The sequence below is a fragment of the Brachyhypopomus gauderio genome, chromosome 20 (genome assembly GCF_052324685.1).
Source record: "Brachyhypopomus gauderio isolate BG-103 chromosome 20, BGAUD_0.2, whole genome shotgun sequence".
Classification (NCBI taxonomy): domain Eukaryota; kingdom Metazoa; phylum Chordata; class Actinopteri; order Gymnotiformes; family Hypopomidae; genus Brachyhypopomus; species Brachyhypopomus gauderio.
The window spans coordinates 7562576-7585976 of record NC_135230.1 but is presented as its reverse complement, the minus strand read 5'-3'; the positions used below and the strand labels follow the sequence as shown (position 1 = coordinate 7585976).

At 47.7% G+C, this 23401-nt stretch overlaps 1 protein-coding gene and 1 pseudogene across 4 annotated transcripts; one reads left to right on the top strand and one right to left on the bottom strand.

Moving 5' to 3' along the window:
- Positions 1-3: 3 nt before the first annotated feature.
- cryzl1 (crystallin, zeta (quinone reductase)-like 1) lies at positions 4-4751 on the bottom strand. 3 transcript variants are annotated; one of them, XR_013122525.1, is made up of 14 exons: positions 4311-4751; positions 4118-4195; positions 3893-3965; positions 3762-3806; positions 3607-3675; positions 3310-3443; positions 2549-2660; positions 2179-2199; positions 1960-2058; positions 1608-1720; positions 1341-1446; positions 920-965; positions 594-745; positions 4-151 (listed from the first exon to the last, which is right to left on the bottom strand). XR_013122525.1 is itself a non-coding variant. In XM_076982461.1 (13 exons), the coding sequence occupies exons 1-13, from the start codon at positions 4371-4373 to the stop codon at positions 646-648; spliced, it is 1059 nt and encodes a 352-aa protein (XP_076838576.1). In that variant the 5' UTR covers positions 4374-4751; the 3' UTR covers positions 499-645. The 3 variants fall into 3 exon arrangements, 2 of the variants coding, with proteins under 2 accessions (XP_076838576.1, XP_076838577.1); XM_076982461.1 differs by lacking the exon at positions 4-151 and having other exon boundaries at positions 499-745; XM_076982462.1 differs by lacking the exons at positions 4-151; positions 2179-2199 and having other exon boundaries at positions 499-745.
- A 35-nt stretch (positions 4752-4786) lies between these two features.
- LOC143484622 (intersectin-1-like) lies at positions 4787-23396 on the top strand (annotated as a pseudogene). The gene is made up of 7 exons (XR_013122665.1): positions 4787-4946; positions 16658-16718; positions 20238-20333; positions 22008-22071; positions 22563-22744; positions 22810-23011; positions 23308-23396. The product of XR_013122665.1 is annotated as an intersectin-1-like (transcript).
- The last annotated feature ends 5 nt before the right edge of the window (positions 23397-23401 follow it).

Sequence of the window (23401 nt, the reverse complement as noted above, 5' to 3'; positions counted from 1 at the left end):
GAGATGGACACTCGCGTGAGTCACTCATCAGATGTAAATAAACGTGGGTGCCACGGCTACGACTGGAGTACCGTACGTGGTAGCGATGGGCTATAAGGAATCTGTTAATGTGGGAAAGACTGGAATTACCACATCAAACTTCATGAGGCACCTGAAAACACACAGATTGGTTTGTTTAGTTTTCAATTGGCGCTTGGCCATCAATACAGCTAATATATCAAAGTTATTTTCCATCTCCAGTGGCCCTAAGCTTGTCCTGCTATTGACTTGGGACTTGGACTCCAGCCTAAAGACTCGTGACTTGGACTTGTATTTTGTGACTTTTGAACATCTCTGTTTCACGGTGCCATTTCCTGCCATGCTGGGTTTTCTACTTATCAGGGTATATGAGGAAAATTTCAATTCCAAAATCAAAACCAAAAAAAACTGCCAATATTGGCCATTATTAATCTTTAAATAGAAAAAGTTTTTGGAAAGAATGACTCAGTGTGGCTGGAGGCAAAACAGGAAAAAAATGATTTAATTCATTTAGTGTACTGCAAATATGCACATGGAGCGTGTGTGGGCGGGGGCAGGTGGGGGTGTTGTCATACTTGTCAGCAGTCATCTTATTGTGGAGCTGCACAGTGTGTAGTTCCAAACTCCTTAAAGCTTCACCACCACCCGTTTTCTGACTTGTCTTCTCTGCACCATCTCCATGGAAACGGTGGCTTCGTACAAAGGCACGGGATTTTCTAACAGTGGCCTATCAAATATATAAATGAATAAATAAATAGCAGTCAGACGTCGCCCCATGCACATACCAAACAATTTCACCCAGTGTTTTTACCTTTGCATATACATGCATCATTTCCACATTTTATAACCATCTTCACTCTCAAAAATCTACACGTTTGTGCCTCCCTCCCATGTAGCCTACCTGAGGGTCCCTGTTGACAGCTTCTCCACCACATCCTTCATTATGTCTGAGAGAGAAAGCTGAAGGCCACGTAACCCGGTTCAGCCAGAAAGCCATTTGTGCAGCAGCAGCGGAGTTAAGAAGCCGCCCCAAAAGCCCCAGGACGGAGCAGAAACCTCCCCAGGCCTCCGAGACGTCCCGTTAACAGGATCCATCCATATGCACCACCGTGTCAATGGCCCAAAAACCAGACTATGCTACTATCTCCTTTGGTGTTTTGTTACCAGGAATTTTATTGTTTATAATAAAAGAAAAAAGACTGTGTCCTAAATCCACCTTGCTCAAATACTGTTGTAGAGCTTGGCTAGCAGACAGGCATTCAGAGCTTTTATAACAGTTGTAAGCAAAAACCTTGAACCCCGTATTGGCTATGGAAGGATACGGAGGTATCGGCCCTGTTTGGCTCTGGACGCTTCCCACACCTCGTCGTTGAGGAAGGAGACGGACGCAGCCTTGAGGAAGAGAACACGACTGTCTGGAGGATCCAGCTGTAAAGGGCAAATGGCAGAAGACGAAAAAAAAAGTTGGAGAAGAGTTCGGCTTCTTGTATACGTGATGTGGAGAGGGTTTGCTTTATTCGTTCCAGCTGTTATCGTCAACGAGGTGATTTGGACACGCCAGCATGGAGCGTGGATGGGTAACTGCTCACCTGCAAGCTGTCTTCTGTGGTGACCCAGTGGCCTCCAACACCAAGAAGAGTAATAATGTCGTGTTTGTGTGGGAGATGTTTCTTCACCTCAGGATCCTCCTCATAAAGTTGCACTAGGTGGAGAAGTATGGTTGGAGAAGAACACTAATTACTGTCAGCAGATTGGACATAGATGTTAACTGGTAAGAGTCACAGTATTCAATATAAACCCCAACACACCTGACACAGGTGATTTGGAGTCTATTGACTCAAAAGGAAAAAGACATTAAATGAACTGGACAGGGGTGAAGGTTCACATCGTCTTAAACTGATTCTAACATCTCAAGGACACCTGAGGATCATTGAAACGTACCTCCTGCATCAATGACTATGTCCACCCCAAGGCCGCCAGTCTCCTCCAGACAGGAGTCTACTAGGTCCACCTTTGAGTCCCAAACCCCAATCACTCGGGCTGTGGGCGGGACAACAAACTAGTATCATTCTTCAACTAGGCATGGCGTTTTCCAGCTTCTACTATTGGCTAAAACGATTATGGCTTGATAATCAGACTCTCGCAGCATAGCAGACTCACCTACGAGCGGCTCCAGCTCACCTTTGTGCAAGTGCCACAAATCGGAGAGCAGAAAACAGAAATCAGACACGAAGAAAAAAACAACCAGAGAGACAAGGAAGCGCGAGGAAATAGAAGGAAGTAAGAGCCAGCGCAGACCGCAAGAGCATCACGTCAGCCGAAGCCCCATTAACGGGGAATCGAAAACGGAACAAGCACCGTTTCCCGGTCAGCACGAAGCAGCCTGACCCAAGCGCGTTCCCGGGCGGCTAGAAAATCACGAGCACGCTGTACCGATCGTCACGCACTTCACAGGAGTCCGAGACGGCCAAACGTGTGGAGATGCTCGGGCCCACGTTTGCTTTGCAGCCCGCTCCGCTCGCTCTCTTACCCACGCTCGGGCGCAGCTGCTCCAGGAACGTCCGGTCCTCAGGAGACAGGGCAGTCGCCAGCACTTTCACTCCATGGTAGTGGGCGAGCTGGATGGTCAGCACCCCAAAAGGCTGCGTACCACAAGAGACATGTACAAATGCGCTGGAAAGGAAACCATCAACACATCCGAGAACACTACGGGCAGGCATGGATCAATTCTGTTCAAATAACAGTTCGAAGTGTTCTACTGACGGCTTGTCTTTGAAATGTTGCAGTTAAGCACTGAGCAAGAGTGTGGATACATCACTCTCCGTACATGATATCTTAAATAAAGGCTGGATTTGCACACACTGACCCTTGAAAATTTTAACTTAACAGTATTGTTTGCTTTAGCAAACATTACTATTCTGTTACTGCTAGCCCTCAAAGTGCCCTGTAGTATCTATGGAGATTTGGCTTCACTAATGTGGTCTGCAAGTTAACAAAGAAGGCAAGATTAGTCTGGTCAGGTGCACAGAAATATGTCTGAAGCAAATATCTACAGATGGCAAGTGATACCCCAACATCCATCATCCACAAACATCCAGCTATCCATCAGAGTGAAGGCACATCATATCCATCAGTTAGACACCACAAAGCAGCCTGACTGATCCCAATTACTCTTAAATGGCCTTAATTTTGAACAGAACAGCATGAGTGAATGATACCCGCGTGCCAAGTCCCTGCAGCTGTGGTGATGCCACAGAGTGTGCACACGGAGGTGCTAACATGGCTACCTACACTGGCCCCGTCCAGCACGAGCAGCGTGTGTCCCGCGGCCATGCGGGACACAGTGTGGAGCGCGGTGTAAGCCCTGAGGCCATCCTTCACGGCTGCAGCGGCTTCAAACCAGCTCACCTTCTCCGGCTTCTGAACTGTCATAGTACGCACACACACACATCGCTGATAAACAGAAACCCCAAGCACACACCATCACACCATTGTTTGTATACATAGCATGCATCAGCAATACTTCCTATAGTACAATAAAAAATATTGCTCATTAAAAAAAAAAGACAAGACAGCTATGAAAATGACCTAAACTATATTCGTCCATAACGATGACGTCACAGAGGCCAGACATCTCGGCATCAAGGGGGAGGATTCCTGCAAACGCACACACAGGGCGTTCAGACTCTCACGTCCCAGAGACAGCGTGTACTAAACGGACTGGCTGATCACAGAGCTCTTACCCACAACCTCGTCATCGGGCCGGAAGAAGCTCACTTTGGGCCCAACTGAAAAAAAGGACAGAGGCACCTGTCAGAGCGGCAAATGAAAAAGCACCCAAATACACTTGATGTAACTACGCTCGAGTTCACACCTTGCAGGACAATTCCTGCGATCTCTCTTCCGACGGGGATGTGTTCTCTCTGCAGCTTCAGGTCTTCGTACAGCTGAGGAACAGAGACAAGCGTGTGTCGTTACTAGCAAGATATCGCACGCATTCTGGAATCTGGGGTATAGGGAGGGACAGCTAGATAAACCAGCAGTTACACAAACCTGGTCGCCCAGAGCACACGACCAGGCTGGCCGAGCGAACACTCACCTTTATGGCCACCGGACTAAGTGCACAGCCTTTAACTTGAACTTTGACCTGATGATCTCCAATATCTATGGGTACACTCTGTTAAAGACGAAATGAGACTTCCTTAGCAGGTGACAAGCAGGTGACCAGATCCTAGAATGGCTTGTGCGAATTACATCTATGCTTCAAGGGATATTACTGCTTAATAACTCACCGTCTCCTGGATAATAAACTTCACCTCTCCAGTTTCACCCAGCTTACAGTAGAGTCCTTTCATGGTGCCTTTCGATCAAAGGTAATCATACAGCGATGAGATTAAAGGAGAATGAGAGTTTGCTCTGAGCCCCCTGCCCCAGTGACAGGCCTGGAGGTCCTGTGTTTGGAGCACTGTTTGTGCTTTATTTGATGACTCGTGGAGTTAGCTTGCTAGCTTTTGAGACGTCTTATCTCCGTGTAACGGAAACACTTCTTAGGTTTAAACACATACGTTTTGCCCGAACGGTGTACGGCTCAGTCGGATAAGGTGTACGTTACGGTTAAACCCAGCAGGTGTTCTTGTCGTTAACTAGAGGGATAAACTACCCCGAGCTGCGTCTCCTCCTGAGGAACCGCCGCCGACGCGAGTCACGGCCATGACGTCACCGCGGTCTCGCGCGACCTCGCCGCGGTCTCGCGCCGTTCCAATTTGCGTAGCGACGCGGGCGCGAGCGGGGAGCGGGGAGCCGGAGAGAGAAAAAAAAAACGGCTGGAAAAATATTTCATCAGTTAAAGGACTCTTTCCTTTTATTCAGTCGTTCTTCTCGGTTTATCACCGCCGACGGGTGTCCGGATATGGGAGGCGAACGATGAGGTAAGGTGAACGTGCGCCCCGTGTTGTTCTTTCAGGCCGTTCGTGCCTCTTTGACAAGCGCCCCACCGTCGCGGAGAGAAAATCTGCCCGTAGTGTTTGCTAGCGTGAGGTGCTAACCGCTAGCTAGGCTAATTGCTAGCTGGGCTAACGGCTGGATAGGCTAACCGCTAGCTAAGTTAACCACAGCTAGGCTAACCGCTAGCTAAGTTAACCACAGCTAGGCTAACAGCTAGCTGTGTCCTAATGGTCGTGTGGTCTGCACGTCTAAGCCGTGTGGTATCTTGTATACTGGAGTACTGGCGCGACTAGCCGTGCGTGTGGACCCCAGGGCGGGTGTGCGGGGTCCGTTGGTGTGTGAGTCGTGCGGCCGTCTTGGCTGGACGTCTATCGTGGCTTCAGTAGCGCTACCCTGTACGGCTAACCAGCGAGCTAGCGGCGCCTGGATGGCTCGGGTCGGGCACACACCGCGTCTCCCGTGTTCGGACGAACATAATGTGTTTCTGTCCGCTATAAGCGTGTTGTGAGGCCGTAGAGGTGAGGCGAGCACCGTGGCCTTGGGGGTGAGCTAGTGAACCAGACCACCCAGTACACGCCCAGACCTGGAGAAGAGCTTCTCCACCCGTTATTACCCGCCGAGGACGGTCCGAGTGAGGCATGCGGCCGCTGAGCGGTGTGTGATCAAACCCTGCAGGCCGGATCTGCTCTTTCATGCTGAATGAAATATTCAGATGGTCCCACTGTCCTGTAAAGGTGATGGATCATGATCTAATCTCATTATGAACCCCGCATCCATTAATCGAGTGGCTCATCTTAGTCTAAGTGTCATTCTGTCCACTTTAAATGTTATGGGTGTTTGCAAGAAATGCAAAGTGTCCTTTTGTACCTTTGATGGCACCAGTGCTCTCCACCCACCATCACAACCGCATAAAGGCGAGTAGTTTCAGTAAATTGCTGACGCCGCTTGTAATTGGATTAGAGTTGCTAGTTGTAGCAGCGAGCCTGCTGGAGCTCCCCCGTCCTGAAGTAGCCTGGGGCGGGACGTCAGGGTGCTGGATCTGTCCAGGCTCTTTCCTTCCCTCTATCTCTCTCTCACACAGCTCTCCCATCCTCAGCTCCCTCCTCACCTTGGGTATTTTTAGGGTTCACACACATAGTGTGGGAACCCTATTGTAATTGCTCGAGTTTTTCTTATTATTATTATTTTTCAGGCTGTAAAACGCATACTGCAGCCTAGACCGTAAGGCCCAGAAACACCAAACTTGGCAGACAGGTGCACCAGAGGTGCAATGAGGGAAACCCAGACAATGACCCACATTGGCCTGATGGTGGCGCTATAGCGCAGCATTTTGTGTTTTGGTCCATATCTCCTACACCGTAGGTCATAGAAACGAAATTCCACTTCTGATGGATTCCTTGGCTCAAACCAAACAAAAAAGCCTCAAGGACCCTTTAGCTCCGCCCACTTAGATTTCGAGTTAATTTGCATAATGTGCAAAATCGCACACATCTTTGAGCCCAAACTTGTCCCTGGATTTTTCACATACATGCACATATGTGGTATCAAAACGTTCAGAAGAGTCTGAACTTTAAAATCTATCCAGCAAAAATGCTAATTTCATCACTACCTAGTCAGTATAAGCCAATCAAATGAGAGGGTGTAAACTCAATAGTAAATTTTGCGCATATGAAGCTCTAACTGCAGAAAACTTGCATGCAATGAGATGACACTTCACAGACAGCTTCCCTCTGAGGGTCTGGGGCAGTTCGCAGAGGTTGCCATACCTCACCTGCTAGGGGGCGCTATAACATGCAAAAATTTGCCCCATGCACTCAGATTGGCCGATCCACATGAAACTTGGCAGACATCATCTATGGGCCTCTGGGAACCAGGTCCTAAAGCAGACATGCCATACTTCCAAAATGGCTGACGTAATCGGCCAATCAGTGATCGGCACGCGTTTGACAGGCTTACCATTGGTCGATCTGCATGAAACCTCTTGGGTGTGGACAAGTGCACACCCCCTATGACATAATCCAGCCGGGTGTCGATTGGCCACTGGGGGGCGCTATTGCAAATAAAGCAAGTATATCCCCTACATAATTCCACTTGGGAACATGCAATTAGACTCTTTTGAATCCTTGCAGTAGTGCGAACAACTTTCCCATTACATGTCCTATTAAAAAATGCAGTTTATTTACAGTTATTAATAGTTTGAAATCATCACTTTTCATACTCCTCCTAGGATTTTCATACTATCATGTCAAGCAAAGTCTTATAATACTCTACAGAGTGTGAAATCAAAAAACAATCCAAAGATTTTGGATTTTAGGACACTTATACCTGCTAAATATTTTTTTAACGGACAGCATCGATACATATAATATTCATATTCTTGAAGCTCTTTCATATTTTATCCAATTCTGACCAAAATGCACAAGCCCATTCAGAATCCCATCCTGAACAAATTTGTCAAGTTTCATCTAAATCGGTTATCGTATGGCTCTACAGTGCAGTATTATATACAATGCATAAAAATGCATGTAAAGTCCCTCTGTCACCTTCTCCTTCTTACACGCACGCAGGCTGAAACTCACACTCTCAGTCTCTCTCACACTCTCACCCACATTCCCCCTCCCATCTCTGTGCCCTAAGTAAACATTGCTCTGGCTACCTAGATCTCTCTGTGTCTATTAACCAGGCACACACACATACAGGCGCAAGCAGGCCTTCCTATAGCATTCACAATGACACTTCCCTAGCCATACCCACCCATATCCCAGTGACTAACACATGCTCATACAAACTGACATTTGGCTTCTTTTTTGTCTCTCTCTCACACAAACACACAGACACACACACCTTTATACCTATATGTATGTATAGTTTCTATGTATACTTATGTATGTATGTATTAGTATATGTTGTCATAGTTTGAATACATATACTACCACACACACACACACACATACACTTCTACCTAAATGTATGTATAGTTTGTATGCATATCTATAGTATATGTATAGTATATGTCAGTCATACCAGTGATGTCAGTCATATCAGACATGCCAGTCCAGTCATGTCAGTTATATCAGTCATGTCAGTGATGCCAGTCATGCCAGTCATGTTCTGCCAGTCATGTAAGTCATGTCATGCCAATCATTTCAGTCCAGTCATATCAGTCCTATCAGTCATGTCAGTCCAGTCATGTCAGTCAAATCTTCAAATCATTACAGTCATGCCAGTTATGTCAGTCATATCAGTCATGTTAATTTTGTTCGTCATGCCAGTGATGTCATTCCAGTCATATCAGTTATGTCAGTAATGCCAGTCATGTCAGTCATGCCAGGCTTTGCAGACTACATTCATACTTTGAATACACAGGCAGTCATGTTAGGCGTGCTACGTGTACAAGGAGTGAAATAACAAAGCATAGTCTCTGGCTCCCTCAATCTCTCTCTGTCAGTAATATAGAGGCCCAATCATGTATAGACAAGTGCAGGCCTTCCTATACTGTTCACATAGATGCAGCTCTAGCCAGATGTGCTATTTTTGTGTCTCCCTTTCTGACACACGCAGATGTCATCACACTCTACATCTGTAGAGCACACACTGGCCAAACCCAAACAGCTTTTTTTCACTTTTAGGTCTAATTTTCATTAAAGCTTTAGTCTGCCCCACCAGATAAAGCAGGTCTGTCTCAGTGGGATAAATGGCACAGCCCTGCTGTCTCTCTGTGTGTGTGTGTGTGTGTGTGTGTGTTGCTGGGTCTTTGTCCACCACTGCTATCTGCATTGTCCTCAGTTGCTCTGGGTGAAACTTCTTCCCTCTAAGGCCTCTGGCTCTGAGTGCATGCGAGCCTGATTATTTCTGCAGGGTCCAAGCTGCTCTGTGCTAATACGTCTCCCTGCCACGGCTGGGTGGTCCAATTTGCGTCAGGATGCAAGCCTCACTACTCCCCCCTTTCCCATCTGCCCAGCGCGGGGGCAGAGTAGCAGTGCGGACCGACCCGGTGCGCGTCTTGCGTCTCTCTGGTAGGGTCAGCCGTGGGGGCGGGGTGGGTTGTGGAGATGGGGGCAGGGGGCGGGGCTAAAAGGGGTGCACTCGCCTTGCTTTCGTATGCTCGGGCGAGAGAGGTTGAGTCTTTTGTTTGTTTTGTTTTGTTTGCAATGCATCAGTCGATGAAAGATTCCCCCCACATGTAGCTACTTTCACCAGATTCAGCAGAAGTACTGCAGGCTTTGCCACAGTTTGTCTCCAGTTTAACAAATCACCAGATTTGAATCTGTGAATCAATGATTCGGCGTTCACACCCTAGCTCTCGTGTTGTTCCAGATCTGTCTGCATCACGTTCATTCTCAGCACGTGCTCACAGCGACGGTAACCTTGGAGTAACATTGTGCTGTGGCATATCCAGGCCTTCTTAAGGAAGCCGTCGCCCTCAGTCTGGATCACGTTTATCTGCCTGTACGCTCCGGTGGAGCTGACGCCCGACCAGCTCATCACGCTTACGGGAGTGACGCGGGCCTGTGAATGAGAGGTGTGAAACTGGTCTGAGGACAGAGGCTGCCAGTGTGAAAGCTGAGTGTTTTGCACTGGCTTCGTCACCCGTGATTAAAGTGCTTCTGGCTGTGGTGGTCCTGTCTGCATGCACACAGTTTAAATGTAGGTCAGTGGTCCTGCTCCTCACTGGTTTATATCAGTGACTATACTCACAGGAGGGAGTTGGGTGAGCAGGTCTCAGTTTGTCATCTCATGTGACTCCTCAGTAAAGTGAGACTGGTAAACGTATAATACCCAGACCACAAACAGCTGCCGTTTACGCGCTCTTGACTTAAAGTCTTTGTAATTGGATGGGATGGAGCACTCGTTCACATTGGACAGTGCTCACAGTCCAAGTTACTCCTCAATGGCCCATTGAGTGTCTGAACATCTGCCCGATGTTGGAAGCTTGTTTCTGAAGCTTGTGGTAATGACTCAGGGTTCAGGCCCGTGTGTGTGTGTGACCGTGTTGGTTGGTAGTTGATGCAAGCTGTTGTGTATGACTTCATGGGTGTCATCTGCTTTCTAGTAATCCATCTGGGTGTTGGTTGGGGTGTCTGTCTGTGTGTGTGTGTGTGTGTGTGTGTGTGTGTGTGTGTGTGTGTGTGTGTGTGTGTGTATCAGACTCAGCAGCTGGTCTCTCTGGTATCCCATTTGCAGTGCTCCAGTGTTAAATGACTGTGTGCTACAGCATGCTGACTGCGGTGTGCGGTGGTGTCCATGCTGAAGGTGACCGCTGGGACACCACTCCACTCAGCCACTCCGCTCATGCACTCTCCACAGGAACACGCGCCCAGGCTTTTGTCTAGCAGGTGTGTGTGTGTGTGTGGGTTTCTCTGCAGTGAGTCGACTTCTTTGCAAGTGCTTATTAGAGTGGTAAAAAAACTCCAGAGTTTGTAAACATTTAAAATGTTCTGATGGTCTGGGTTGTGAAATTGTGAATGCTGAAATGACGTACGGGAAACGTAGCAGCTTGCTTAGAGAACTCACTCCAAGTCCTTTAAGCAGTCGGTTATCTTTAATGAATGTGGGATGTCATGACATTGGATTTTAGTCATATGTATTCTCATTCCATGTGTGTGTGTCTGTACTCTATTAATATCCAGTTGCATTCTCCACTGCCTCCAGGCTGGACACTTATCACCTGATTAATTCATATTCATACCTTTAGCTGTGTGTGTGTGTGTGTGTGTGTGTGTGTGTGTGCGCTCGCGCCCCGATTAATTTCATCTTTTCCCCTGGTGTATGTGGTGGGACGTGATGAGAAGTCATTAGGGATGTACCAGGCCCTGAGTTCATTGCTCAGTATTAACACTATTCCTTCATATTTGTGCCCTTTTATTTCCATAATAGACTAGTTAGCGATCAGAAACTCTAATGGCATGAGGTGCCGCCGGCTGCATAGGAGATTTGAGTTAGAATTTGAATGACTGCTTTAGCATTAGAGTCGGGCTCCAGTATAGATTGGTCAGAATGGTGAACCCAGTGTATTGCTGTTTTAAACCAAGATGCTTGGAGTGTGTTTTTTTAATTTAACTTTAAACATTAAAACCAATTAGTAAACAAATAAACAAATTAAAGTTTATAAAAGCATTCGCTATTGTTGGCATTCTGAAATCTGGCCATTAAAGTTTACCATATTTGATGCTGCAAAATGAAAAGCCAATTCTTGCATCCAGAGTTTGTGTTTAGCCTTGTTAGCCTTGTAGAGTTGTTAGAGTTGTCCTTCAGAAGTTTGAAATGCCTTCACAGGTCTTTTGAGACATGGTTCTAACTAGCCTGGTTTGACAGCCACTTCACCTCAGAGATCATCTTCTCTCATCATTTCACCTCCATCACGTTGTCACATGGATTTTTAGCAAGCATGCCAGCTACACCTGCTAGAATAGAAAATATATTGTTCTGTGTGTGTGTGTGTGTGTGTGTGTGTGTGTGTGTGTGTGTGTGTGTGTGTGTGTGATGCCAATTGCCCGAAGAATAAATCTGCTAAATAATTTGTTGTCTGGCACGTCCTAGGCCATGCACACGTCGGTCATTCTAGACTGTGCTCATCAGTATTATTCTAGAGCATGTACAGAGATGTCACTCTAGAGTGCACACGTCTGTTATCCTGCAGCACACACGTCGTTATTATTCTAGAGCGCACACGTCAGTATTATTCTAAAGCGTGTGCGTCAGTATTATTCCGCAGCGTGCGCGTCAGTATTATTCCGGAGCGTGCGCGTCAGTATTATTCCGGAGCGTGCGCGTCAGTATTATTCTGGAGCATACGCGTCAGTGCCATCCCAGGCCGTGCACGGTGACTCCAGACCAGGCTGTGTATGGAGCTGTGTGCTGAGCTGGTGTCTGGCCGTGTGGGCTTCCACTGGCTGGGTGTCTGCTGCTTTCAACCGGTACTGCAGTAGTCTGTTATCGGACCCCTGGTGTCGGACTGGGAGAGGCTGTGCCGTGTCTTTCTAAAGGTCAGTGGCGAATCGTGGGTCTTAAACAGAGGACGTGGTCACGGCTTCCATGCCAGTGAGAGCGCGTCCCGTGTTTGAGGCTGCGGTGCCTTTGTGGAACCAACAGACATGCCGGGAACAAAAGGGGCGCGTTTGCCTTGAACCTGCGCCCCCCCAGACCCCCCAGGCCCCCCAGACCCCCCAGACCCCCCAGGCCCCCCAGACCCCCCAGACCCCCCAGACCCTGTGTCCTCGTGTGGACACCAACCCCCCCCCCCCCACTGTCTGAGCTGTCATCACTAAAACCTCCACTGATTGCATTTGTAGGCTAGGAATCTGTGCACACACAGGCTTAACCAAGCTGCCATGAGAACTGCTCAAAGCTTAGAGGCCATGCCGCATATAAACAAGCCCACCTCCTCCTGTCTCTGGCAGAGCTGCACGATACATCATCTGTGAATCCTTATTGTGATTCCATACTTTTGATATGATATTCTAGGTGGCTGCCATTCAGAAATCCCACTCAAGCTGAAGATTTTCACAACATACGCCCGGCCACGAAGTTGAATATAATCGTAAGAATGTGATTGACGGAGCTATCTTGTTCTTCTAGTTTGATAACCTGTCGGTTGACTGAGCTGCAGGCCTGTATTGTAGGAAGAGATGGAGTACGTTGTGGCCATTTCTGTAACAAAGCCGTTGAGTCACTGAGCTGAACTGAAACAACATGCAGGCGGCACCCTGCGTCCAGCTGCATGTTCACATCGACGTTCAGTCAGAACGGGACGAGTAACTATTCACCAGAGACGAGTTTAGCTGTTTGTCTTCTTCAGGCCAACATTAACAACTCTGGGTCTGTGGTGCGAGGGGGTCTGTGGCAAGGTTATAATCGTTAACGAAAACGAACGAAAAAATGAAAACTAATATTGAAAAAACATTTTTGTTAACTGAAATAAATAATAACGGTAATTAAAAGAAAAAAACGATAACTAACTATATCTATATTACATGTTTAGAAAACTAACTAAAACGTACTGAAATTATAGATAGGATACCCTTCGTTTTTGTGTTTGTTAGTTTATTTATAAGTCTTGTGAACTGATATGAGATCGATTTTATTTTTTTTATTTTTTTTATTTTTTATTTTTTTTCTTCACTAGAAGTTTTATATTAGCTGGCAGAAGCGTACGGCACCTCATGGTCCGTCACGTCTCTTGTTTAGAGCTCCTGCTCGCCATGCTAGCCTGCACAATTACGACAACAAAAGTTGGGAGAAAACGGCGAGTCCTGTATGGGATTTTTAAAAATATGACTACGAGAAAGACTACATGTCTTGTAGTGGAAACAGGTGATAAAATATATGGAGTAGTTCTCAAGAGGAAAAACCCCATGAATCTCAAAGTTCACACAAGAGGGCTAACTGCCAGTATTGACAAGCTAGACTCTTAAGTAGCTCCGCCGAAAGAGAAGCACCATCCTGGCTAGGTAGCACCGGGAAGGAGAACCATAATGGACCGTCTTCACCAGTGATCAAATAGCTAACCGCAAGCGGGTGGATGCACTAGTTAATGTGTTGAGACTGGATGTCAACACGATTGCCTTCAAAAAGTTTGGCTTTTCACGCGAACCAAAATAGGGTTACGCTCCTATGTTTGTGTCCGTCTTAGTCTGGTCATTTTCAGCAGCAATATTACACATTTTGCACTTAAGGCTTCTATCTTGTGGACTGTTGGTTGTTCAACAGTAATTGAATGCATTTTTTAAAATGGTATCTTTTGATGAGTTTTTATTACACAATATTTACTTTGGACTTTTTGAATCCTGCACCTGACAAATAACCCAAAGTATAAAAAAAACTAAAACTAATACTAGAACTAATGAAAACTAAACTAAAACTAAGCTTTAAAAAAATTATTAAAACTAATAAAAACTAGCAAACATGCTCTAAAAACTAATTAAAACTAACTGAATCAGAAAAAAAAGTCACAATGAAATAAAAACTAAACTATAATGAAAAATCCAAAACTATTATAACCTTGGTCTGTGGTGCGGGGAGGTCTGTGGCGCGAGGGGGTCTGTGGCGCGAGGGGGTCTGTGGCGCGAGGGGGTCTGTGGCACGAGGGGGTCTGTGGTGCGTGGGGATCTGGGGGACAGAGTTGCTGCCCACAGCTACGGCTGTTGTTTGTTGCTGAGGATTATGGGTAAACCTGTGGCGTTTTAGTTATTTGTTATTTTGTCGTCCATTTGTGTCAGAACTTGTGGTGCTTTAACTCACAGTGTGGTTTGAGTCACATATATCTCCACACAATGTTGGAATGTTTAGTTTTTCCACTTAATTCCCAAGTTGTCCTTAGATGAATATTCATGAATATGCAGATTGGGCCCGGAAGAGGTTCACATTCATAGTTGAGCCCCAAAGTGCAACTCTGCTCTGTCCTGTGCGCGCCCCCCCCCCCCCCCCCCCCCCCCCCCACGTAGACGTGTGTCCAGGCGGAGCGCCGTGCTGCATCACTATACACGGGCTTTCCCCTTTGACCTGCTGTTTAAAAAGTTCTTCCTGTAATGAAAAACAGGAATCGGTTGTGCCCGAGCTGATCCCAAATCAGTAGAGACTAACAACCTCAGAGCTGCTAGCTGCTGCCATGAAAAGTGAGCAGTCCAGGCACGTATGGATTTCTGATTGGTTGAGGGTTCACCGGGCTGCCGGGGTCCAGAACGGATCCTCTCCCAGGCCTTCAGGGAGGCGGCGCCGTGGTCCAGAGCGTATTGTCCCAACCAAAGACTCATTAGAATCTGAAAAGCACAGCGGGGGGAAAAGTGGGTCAGCCTCTGAACGACCGGCACTCACACACCAACACATTCGACTGTTAGTCAGGACCGTGACGGGCCACTGTGTCACAGACGCTGGAGATCTCTCTCCCTCTCTCTCTCTCTCTCTCTCTCTCTCTCTCTCTCTGAATATTTGAGTGCATGTGTAAATCCTTCAAGCCCGTTTTAATCTGGAACTCTCCACAGATGAACTCCCCGTGTCTCTCAGCCTTGGTCAGCAGGCCTCCATCTTGAGAATCCCCCCCCCCCCCCCCCCACCAACAAACGCCTCACTCACGCAGCCCTCTGGTGTGGGCTTGTTTGTTGGTTAAAAGTGTTTTAACGTGTGAGTGTTCCCTGAGGCCACGGCTGTGGGGTGAGCGTTGTGTGAGGCTGGTGAGAAGCCCACACGCCGGGCTCCGCCCTTTACCCTGAGGTGACTAAGCGGGGAGGCTCGGGAGGACACCACCACGTGTGAAGCAACATCGAAAGATTGAGAGAGGGTGAAGAAGTTGTATGTGCGCTGTGAGACTGGAGTTAACCCCGCCTCTCTCTTTAGTTAACCCTTCCCCTCTCTTGAGTTAGCCCCGCCCCCTGTCTTTAGTTAGCCCCGCCCCCTCTCTTCCCAAGCAGAAGAAGAATTGGCACCCTGTCGGTCATCACATGCTGGGCCTGGACGCCCCAACCAGGGCTGTCTGCTATGTGTGTGTGTGTGTGTGTGTGTGTGTGTGTGTGTGTGTGTGTGTGTGTGTGTGTGTGTGTGTGTGTGTGTGTGTGTTGTCTGTGTATTCCAGGGGTGGGGGTGCAGGTTAAAAGGAGAGAGATGAGCGGGAGGATCTAACCCTGCCAAACACTAAGGGAGGATCTAGCACCGTCTAAAATATTTTGGGTTATGTGTAAAAACAGTGGGTGGGTACACATGCTTTCTAGCAGCGTTTACACAGCTGGGAAATAACTGTTAACAGACTGGGACTCTCACTACTTCTGGCTTCTCTCTCTCTCATATATATAAAATCCCTCACCTCTCTTTCACTTATGAGATTACCTTAAAGCCGAGATAAAGACAGATTAAACAGAACCGCCCTGGTGGTGAATATGGGACCTGACCCACAGCCCATAACACACACAAAACACACAGTATGGGGTCTTTACCAAATCATACATCCCATCAGCCCATAACACACACAAACACACACAGTATGGGGTCTTTACCAAATCATACATCCCATCAGCCCATAATACACACAAACACACACAGTATGGGGTCTTTACCAAATCATACATCCCATCAGCCCATAACACACACACAAACACACACAGTATGGGGTCTTTACCAAATCATACATCCCATCAGCTTTATGCTGTACAGTAAATGGCAATTACACCCTGAGAGGGGATTTCAGTAGAACAAGGTGGTGTGTGTGTGTGTGTGTGTGTGTGTGTGTGTGTGTAAGAGGACTGTGTCCTTCGTGTTTCCCCACCATCAATGTCACCTTGTCTTGTTGAAGACTAACAGTGGACTAAGTCGGGTCCATTTTGTCCAGCCGGTGTCCTCACGAGACACGGTGAGCTGGGCGTGGAAATGTACAGTAGGGAGGGAGGTGTGTGTGGGGTGTGTGGGGTGTGTGTGTGGGGTGTGGGTGGGTGTGTGTTTGTGTGTCCGGGCGTAGAGATGTATAGTAGGGAGGGAGGTGTGGGGTGTGTGTGTGTGGGGTGTGTGTGTGTGTGTGGGGGGTGTGTGTGTGTGTGTGTGTGTGTCCGGGCGTGGAGATGTATAGTAGGGAGGGAGGTGTGGGGGGTGTGTGTGTGTGTGGGGGGTGTGTGTGTGTGTGTGTGTGTGTGTGTGTGTGTCCGGGCGTGGAGATGTATAGTAGGGAGGGAGGTGTGTGAAGTGTGGGGTGTAAAAGGTGTTTGTTTTACAGGAGTGCACCAGGGTGCAGCTGACTGACTGAACCATGGCTCAGTTTTCCACGCCCTATGGAGGTGAGTTCCTCTAGACAGTGTGTGAGATTGTGTGTGTGTGTGTGTGTGTGTGTGTGTGTGTGTGTGTGTGTGTGTGTGAGAGCCATGTTTATTTATGGTAGATCCATTCCCATTAGCGTTTATACAGTCCAGTTATAGTGAGACAAAGAGAATAAAACAGTCAAACTGGGAGAGAGGAAGTAGAACTGAGGACCAGAGGTGGGACCAAGTCAGTGTTTTGCAAGTCTCAAGTAAGTCCAAGTCTTTATCCTCAAGTCCCGAGTCAAGTCTCAAGCAAAGACAGTCAAGTCAAGACAGGCAACAGTCAAGTCCCAAGTCTGAAACTTGGAATTTCGAGTCCTTTCGAGTCTTTTTTTTTTTTTTACCAATGTTGCAGGTATATTTTAAATGTAAATAATAGACATGTGTTCTTTTTTTAAATCTGTATTCTCCTCAAATCTTGATAAAACATGTGCAACTGAAAACACGAAGTATAAAAAAAATTTAAATTACACCTCTTTATTGCACAGTTCAATTTGTTAAAATTAGCTGCAAAAATATTCATACTTTAAACTACAATTTTCCAGAAATAAATATTCTGTGAAAAAGTCATAAGTAGAACGCCATGTTCAAATAAAAAGTGCTGATATTTTTACAGTACAATACAAAGAACCATAACAGCATTTTTCCCTCTCTTCTCTTATCTGGTTTCTTGGAGAACATGTGTGTCCATGTGTGAGTGACACAAGACAAACAAATATAAGAACTGAACAATTAACAGGAATCAGGAATGCAACTTTAGACATTTCAGTAAACTATTCTGCATTGCATTTGCAAAAGGCCAAACTGGCCAAAAGTCTGTATGTCATTTGTGCACGATGAGGCCGTAGAATGATGTCCCCATAGCTGAAAACTCGCTCCACTTTTGTCAATATATTTTTTTCTCGACGTAGATGTCTTCAAATACACAATCCATGCTGAGATAGAACTGGATATTATGATGGTGACAGAGAGAGGCTCTCTTCCCCGAGTTCAGATACAGAACCCAGGGTTGCCAACTCTCACGCATTGAGCGTGAGACACACGCATTTGACCGTCTTGACACGCTCTCACGCCACACATCCGATTTCTCACGCCGAAAAAAAAAATCTAGTTTATTTACCTCTGATCCTTGTCTATGATTCAATGAGTTACTAGTTCGCTCTGGCACCAACCACTGGCGATCGATTGATCGCGATATAATACTTAATTTGTGTCCATTTTACACCCCGCCCGGTAACAATTCACGTTCGCTGACCCCCCCATTTGATTGGTTGTGCTGCAGCTCATGCGCACACACACACACACACACAACGTACAGAGTGTGGAAAAGCAGAGGACCGGTCTGCGTCAGAAGGACGGAAATGAAATTAAAGGGGTGCACTTTATAAATATTAATATGCGTTTTAAAATTTAGATTTGGGATTAAAAAAATCAAGTCTTTGCAAGTAAACAGGTTCAAGTCCAATTCAAGTCCCAAGTTATTGGTGTAAAAGTCCAAGTCAAGTCTGAATATTTTTTCAAGTCAAGTCAAAAGTCTTAATATTAATGACTCGAGTCTGACTCGAGTCCAAGTCATGTGACTCGAGTCCCCACCTCTGGTGAGTACAGTGAGCACACACATCACTGGAGGAGACAGACGGTGCAGACGAAGACAATGACAGAGGCCCAATACCAAACACGAGACACGCGTGGAGACAGAAGACAATGACAGAGACCCAATACCAAACACGAGACACGCGTGGAGACAGAAGACAATGACAGAGGCCCAATACCAAACACGAGACACGCGTGGAGACAGAAGACAATGACAGAGGCCCAATACCAAACACGAGACACGCGTGGAGACAGAAGACAATGACAGAGACCCAATACCAAACACGAGACACGCGTGGAGACAGAAGACAATGACAGAGACCCAATACCAAACACGAGACACGCGTGGAGACAGAAGACAATGACAGAGACCCAATACCAAACACGAGACACGCGTGGAGACAGAAGACAATGACAGAGACCCAATACCAAACACAAGACACGCGTGGAGACAGAAGACAAACAACAACAAAGCCACATGGGAACTACAGTGCTGAAGCTGTCAGTTGGTGTATGTTGAATAAATATGTGTGTCTGTATGAGTGTGTGTGTTTGAGCATGTGTGTGGGTCTGTATGAGTTTGTGTGTTTGAGCATGTGTGTGGGTCTGTATGAGTGTGTGTGTTTGAGCATGTGTGTGGGTATGTATGAGTGTGTGTGTGTGTTTGAGCATGTGTGTGTGTCTGTATGAGTGTGTGTGTTTGAGCATGTGTGTGTGTCTGTATGAGTGTGTGTGTGTTTGAGCATGTGTGTGTGTCTGTATGAGTGTGTGTGTGTTTGAGCATGTGTGTGTGTCTGTATGAGTGTGTGTGTGTTTGAGCATGTGTGTGGGTCTGTATGAGTGTGTGTGTTTGAGCATGTGTGTGGGTCTGTATGAGTGTGTGTGTGTGTTTGAGCATGTGTGTGGGTATGCACGAGTGTGTGTGTGTTTGAGCATGTGTGTGGGTCTGTATGAGTGTGTGTGTTTGAGCATGTGTGTGGGTCTGTATGAGTGTGTGTGTTTGAGCATGTGTGTGGGTCTGTATGAGTGTGTGTGTTTGAGCATGTGTGTGAGTATGTACGAGTGTGTGTGTGTTTGAGCATGTGTGTGGGTCTGTATGAGTGTGTGTGTTTGAGCATGTGTGTGGGTCTGTATGAGTGTGGGTCTGTATGAGTGTGTGTGTGTGTTTGAGCATGTGTGTGGGTCTGTATGAGTGTGTGTGTGTTTGAGCATGTGTGTGGGTCTGTATGAGTGTGTGTGTTTGAGCATGTGTACGTGTGAGCACACGTGCGTTTGTGTGAGATGCGTGTGGTCTGTGTGTGCAATGCGTGTGGCTCTCCCCTTGCGCTCCTGTTTGGACCACACACCACACACACCCACACCACACACACACTCTCACACACACTCACACACACACTCAGCTGGCAGGGACTGATTCCTGAGTGCTGACAGGAGCTTTTTCCTTCAGTCACTTGGGTTGAGAAACACTGCAGGTTGTAGAGAGGCATGTTCAGAACTGTGAGTGGGTCTGTATTCTCTTTCTCTCTCTCTCTCCCCTTCTCTCTCTCTCTTCTTCTCTCTCTCTCTCTCTCCTTCTCTTTCTCTCTCTCCTTCTCTCTCTCTCTCCTCTCTCTCTCTCTCTCCTTCTCTCTCTCTCTCTCTCTCCCCTCCTCTCTCTCTCTCTCTCCTCTCTCTCTCTCTCTCTCTCTCTCTCCTTCTCTCTCTATACGTATGAGAAACAGAGAGATCCACTCATTCTGTAAAGCTTCTCCAGAAGCATCATAGAAAAGTCTGTCATTGCTTTTACTATCTGTTTTATGTGCCTGTTTTGTGTGTGTGTGTGTGTGTGTGTGTGTGTGTGTGTGTGTGTGTGTGTGTGTGTGTGTGTGTGTGTGTGTGTGTGTGTGTGTGTGTGTGTGTGTGTAGGGGGGCTGGATACGTGGGTTATCTCTGCGGATGAGAGAGCCAAACATGATCAACAGTTCCACGGTCTGACCCCCACACCCAGCGGCTTCATCACAGGTCAGACACTAAACATACACACGCACGTGAACACACACAGCATGTTTTACTTTCTGAGCTTTAATGTTTCTTACACCACCATGGGGAGTTACTGACAGACGTTCCTCTCCTACACATCCAGTGTAAGAATCTTCTAAAAGGAAGCGTCTCCTCCCCCAGTAACTGAGCACTGGCTGCTTCCATCTCAGTATCTCCTGTTTCCCCTCATGGTGAATGTCCATCCCCCTGACTTATCTGTGCAGGACATACAGCTTCCTGTTCTCTGGCTTACTATGGACACACACAGTCATTGTTCACTGACCTGGGATCAGTGTCTCCTTCTAAAACCCCGACCATCTGTCTTGGATAACCAGCAGATCAGATCTCCAGTCAGGGATCAGAAAGGCGCTGGAGAAATGCTGAAGTTTCGACAGTTCAGCTCAGTCAGGCTGCTTCCTGCTTGAAACTGAATCCTGACATCTGCTACAGACTCTCAAACCAGACCGTTTGTCCCCAGACAGCAGTTGTGCAGTTGTGAAATCGTTTCACGTTTCACTCAGGGACTGAGTACTGAACCTTTCTGGTGTCGTCATGCACCCATGTCACCACTGTCCCCTCAGTTTAAACCCATCCTGGCCCACTTTTGCCACCAGAGTGAAGTCCTCTCGCCTGATTGTGAGGAATGAGGGAACATTAGACACCAGGCTCAGCTCTGGGGGAGGAGCCCAGACACCAGGCTCAGCTCTGGGGGAGGAGCCCAGACACCAGGCTCAGCTCTGGGGGAGGAGCCCAGACTTGGGGCTCTAGCTCAGCGGGAGAAGGCCAGACACCATTGGCTGGCGTTAGTCATGCATGGTGTTTAGGTGTGTCTTTAGGAGCAGTTAAGGGTCAAAGAACACTAGGGGCTGTGAACATCCTGTTATCCTGAGGGAAGTGAAGTGAAGTGTGTGTGTGTGTGTGTGTGTGTGTGTGTGTGCGTGTGCGTGTGCGTATGTATTCATACTTTAAGGACACAGGGGATTATGCGCATACATGCTTTCTTCGCCCTTTTATGCTAGCTCAGACGTCTCACTTCTCTTTGTCTCTTTAAGATGAAAATGAAACCTCAAAAAAAAAAACTGAAATGACTTGCCCTGGAACTTCATGTTTTAAACCACAGAAGCAGCTCAGAGATAAATCAGTTTGTACAGGCAACTGGAGTTTACACACCCGGTCAAATCATCCACAAATTTCATTAACTTTTATTTTTTAATCGTGGTACACGTCTCTCTTTACTGGGACTCATAAATATCCAGTTTTGGAACTGCATACCAAGGGTTTGTCTCGAAAAAGCACAAGACCACAAATAACTCTTGGGCAACTTGGGAGTCACATGAAGCCGACCCACTCCCCTCTCTGTGTACCCGGACCAAACGGGTCGCGACCTCGCACACGCCCCTTCCCAGACCAGAAGTGCTGGGGTTGTGTAACTTCCTCCACACGCTGAATCACCATTACACTCAAAAGGTGTTGTGCGACCTCGCTCGGACACGTCTCGGAAGCTTTTAGGATGTGGGGTGTCGAGCTTTACGGTGCTTGTGTGCTGTCCTGTTCTAACCTTGTTATGCTGTCTTACATGCTTGGTGACTTGGGCTTCCTGTGTTGTGCTGTGATATGTTATGACACAGTAACCATCCTGATCTCCTCTCTCTACAGGTGACCAGGCCAAGAACTTCTTCCTGCAGTCAGGCCTCCCACCCCCCGTTCTGGCCCAGATATGGTACGACCTGCTGTAATCCGCCCGGATACTCCAGACTAGTTCCTAATTGATGTAGGTTTTGTAGACAGCTGTGGAATAAACCATAGTGTACGCCATTGCTAGTATTAGCTGAACTAGAGCAGGGTGGTGTATTCTGAGTTCAGCTCTGCTCCAGTAGTGGGGTGTAACGTTGGGTTTGTCATCGCCCGTTTTGGTCGACACCCCTGAAGTGCCAGGACAGCCTGTCAGAGCGGACACGTGACCATCGCGTGAGGTAGTGTGTGTCAGACTGAGACAGGTTTGAAAATGACTGGCAGAACCCAGAAAGCCAGCTGGCCACACCCCTCCTCATATCAGGAATAGTCACTGAATAAGAGCCCTGTTCCTCAGAATGTTCCAGAAGGGTATGTAGCATATGTGTCACTCTCAGGACTGCCGAGAGACGGCAGGCGTTAGAGGCTTTGCCCTGCCCACCCTGTTTGCCGTTTTAATGGCTTGGCGTCTGGCCATAGGGCCCTGGCCGACCTCAACAACGACGGGAAGATGGACATGCATGAGTTCTCCATCGCCATGAAGCTCATCAAGCTGAAGCTGCAGGGCCACCCGCTTCCCCCGACGCTGCCCACCCTCCATGAAGCAGCCGCCCCTCTCCCTGGCCCCGCCCACCGCCTTCGGTAAGTGGCCCCGCCCCAACGTCTGTCCACAGTTCTAGTCTATTAAGGCACGCCACACGTCACGGTAAGGAGCCGCACGCAGTAGCCTGTCTGCCCTCCACAGGGGTGCCCCAGCGTGGGAGCCATAGCGGGTTTGCCCGCAGTGCCACCCGTGCCCCCTTCCTCCGCTCCCCCCCGGCGTGCCAGGGATGGGCGTGTCGCCCCCCCGCTGGTCTCTACCGTCACCCCTCCCATGGCCAACGGAGCTCCTTCCATGATGCAGACCATACAGGGCTTCTCCCACCCAGGTGAGGAGCAGTAAGAGGAGGTGTTCACGGAAATGTTTTCACTTTATAAGAGGTGACGTCCTCTACCTGAACAACGTACAGCTATTAAGGAAGTGTCTGTCTCTCTCTCCCTTTCTCTCATCTGTGTCTGTCTCGCTTGGTCTCACTCCCTTTTGTCCCTGTCTCTCTCTCACTCTCTCTCTCTCTCTCCCTGTCTCTCTCTCACTCTCTCTCTCTCCCTGTCTCTATCTCACTCACTCTCTCCTCGCTGTCTCTATCTCACTCTCTCTCTCTCGCTGTCTCTCTCTCCCCCTCAGTCCCACTTTCAGCCACATCACACAAAAGTTCTTCTTTCAACCGCTCCAGTGGCCAAGCTAACCAAAGGCCAGTCTTTTGAGACCCCTAGGTAAG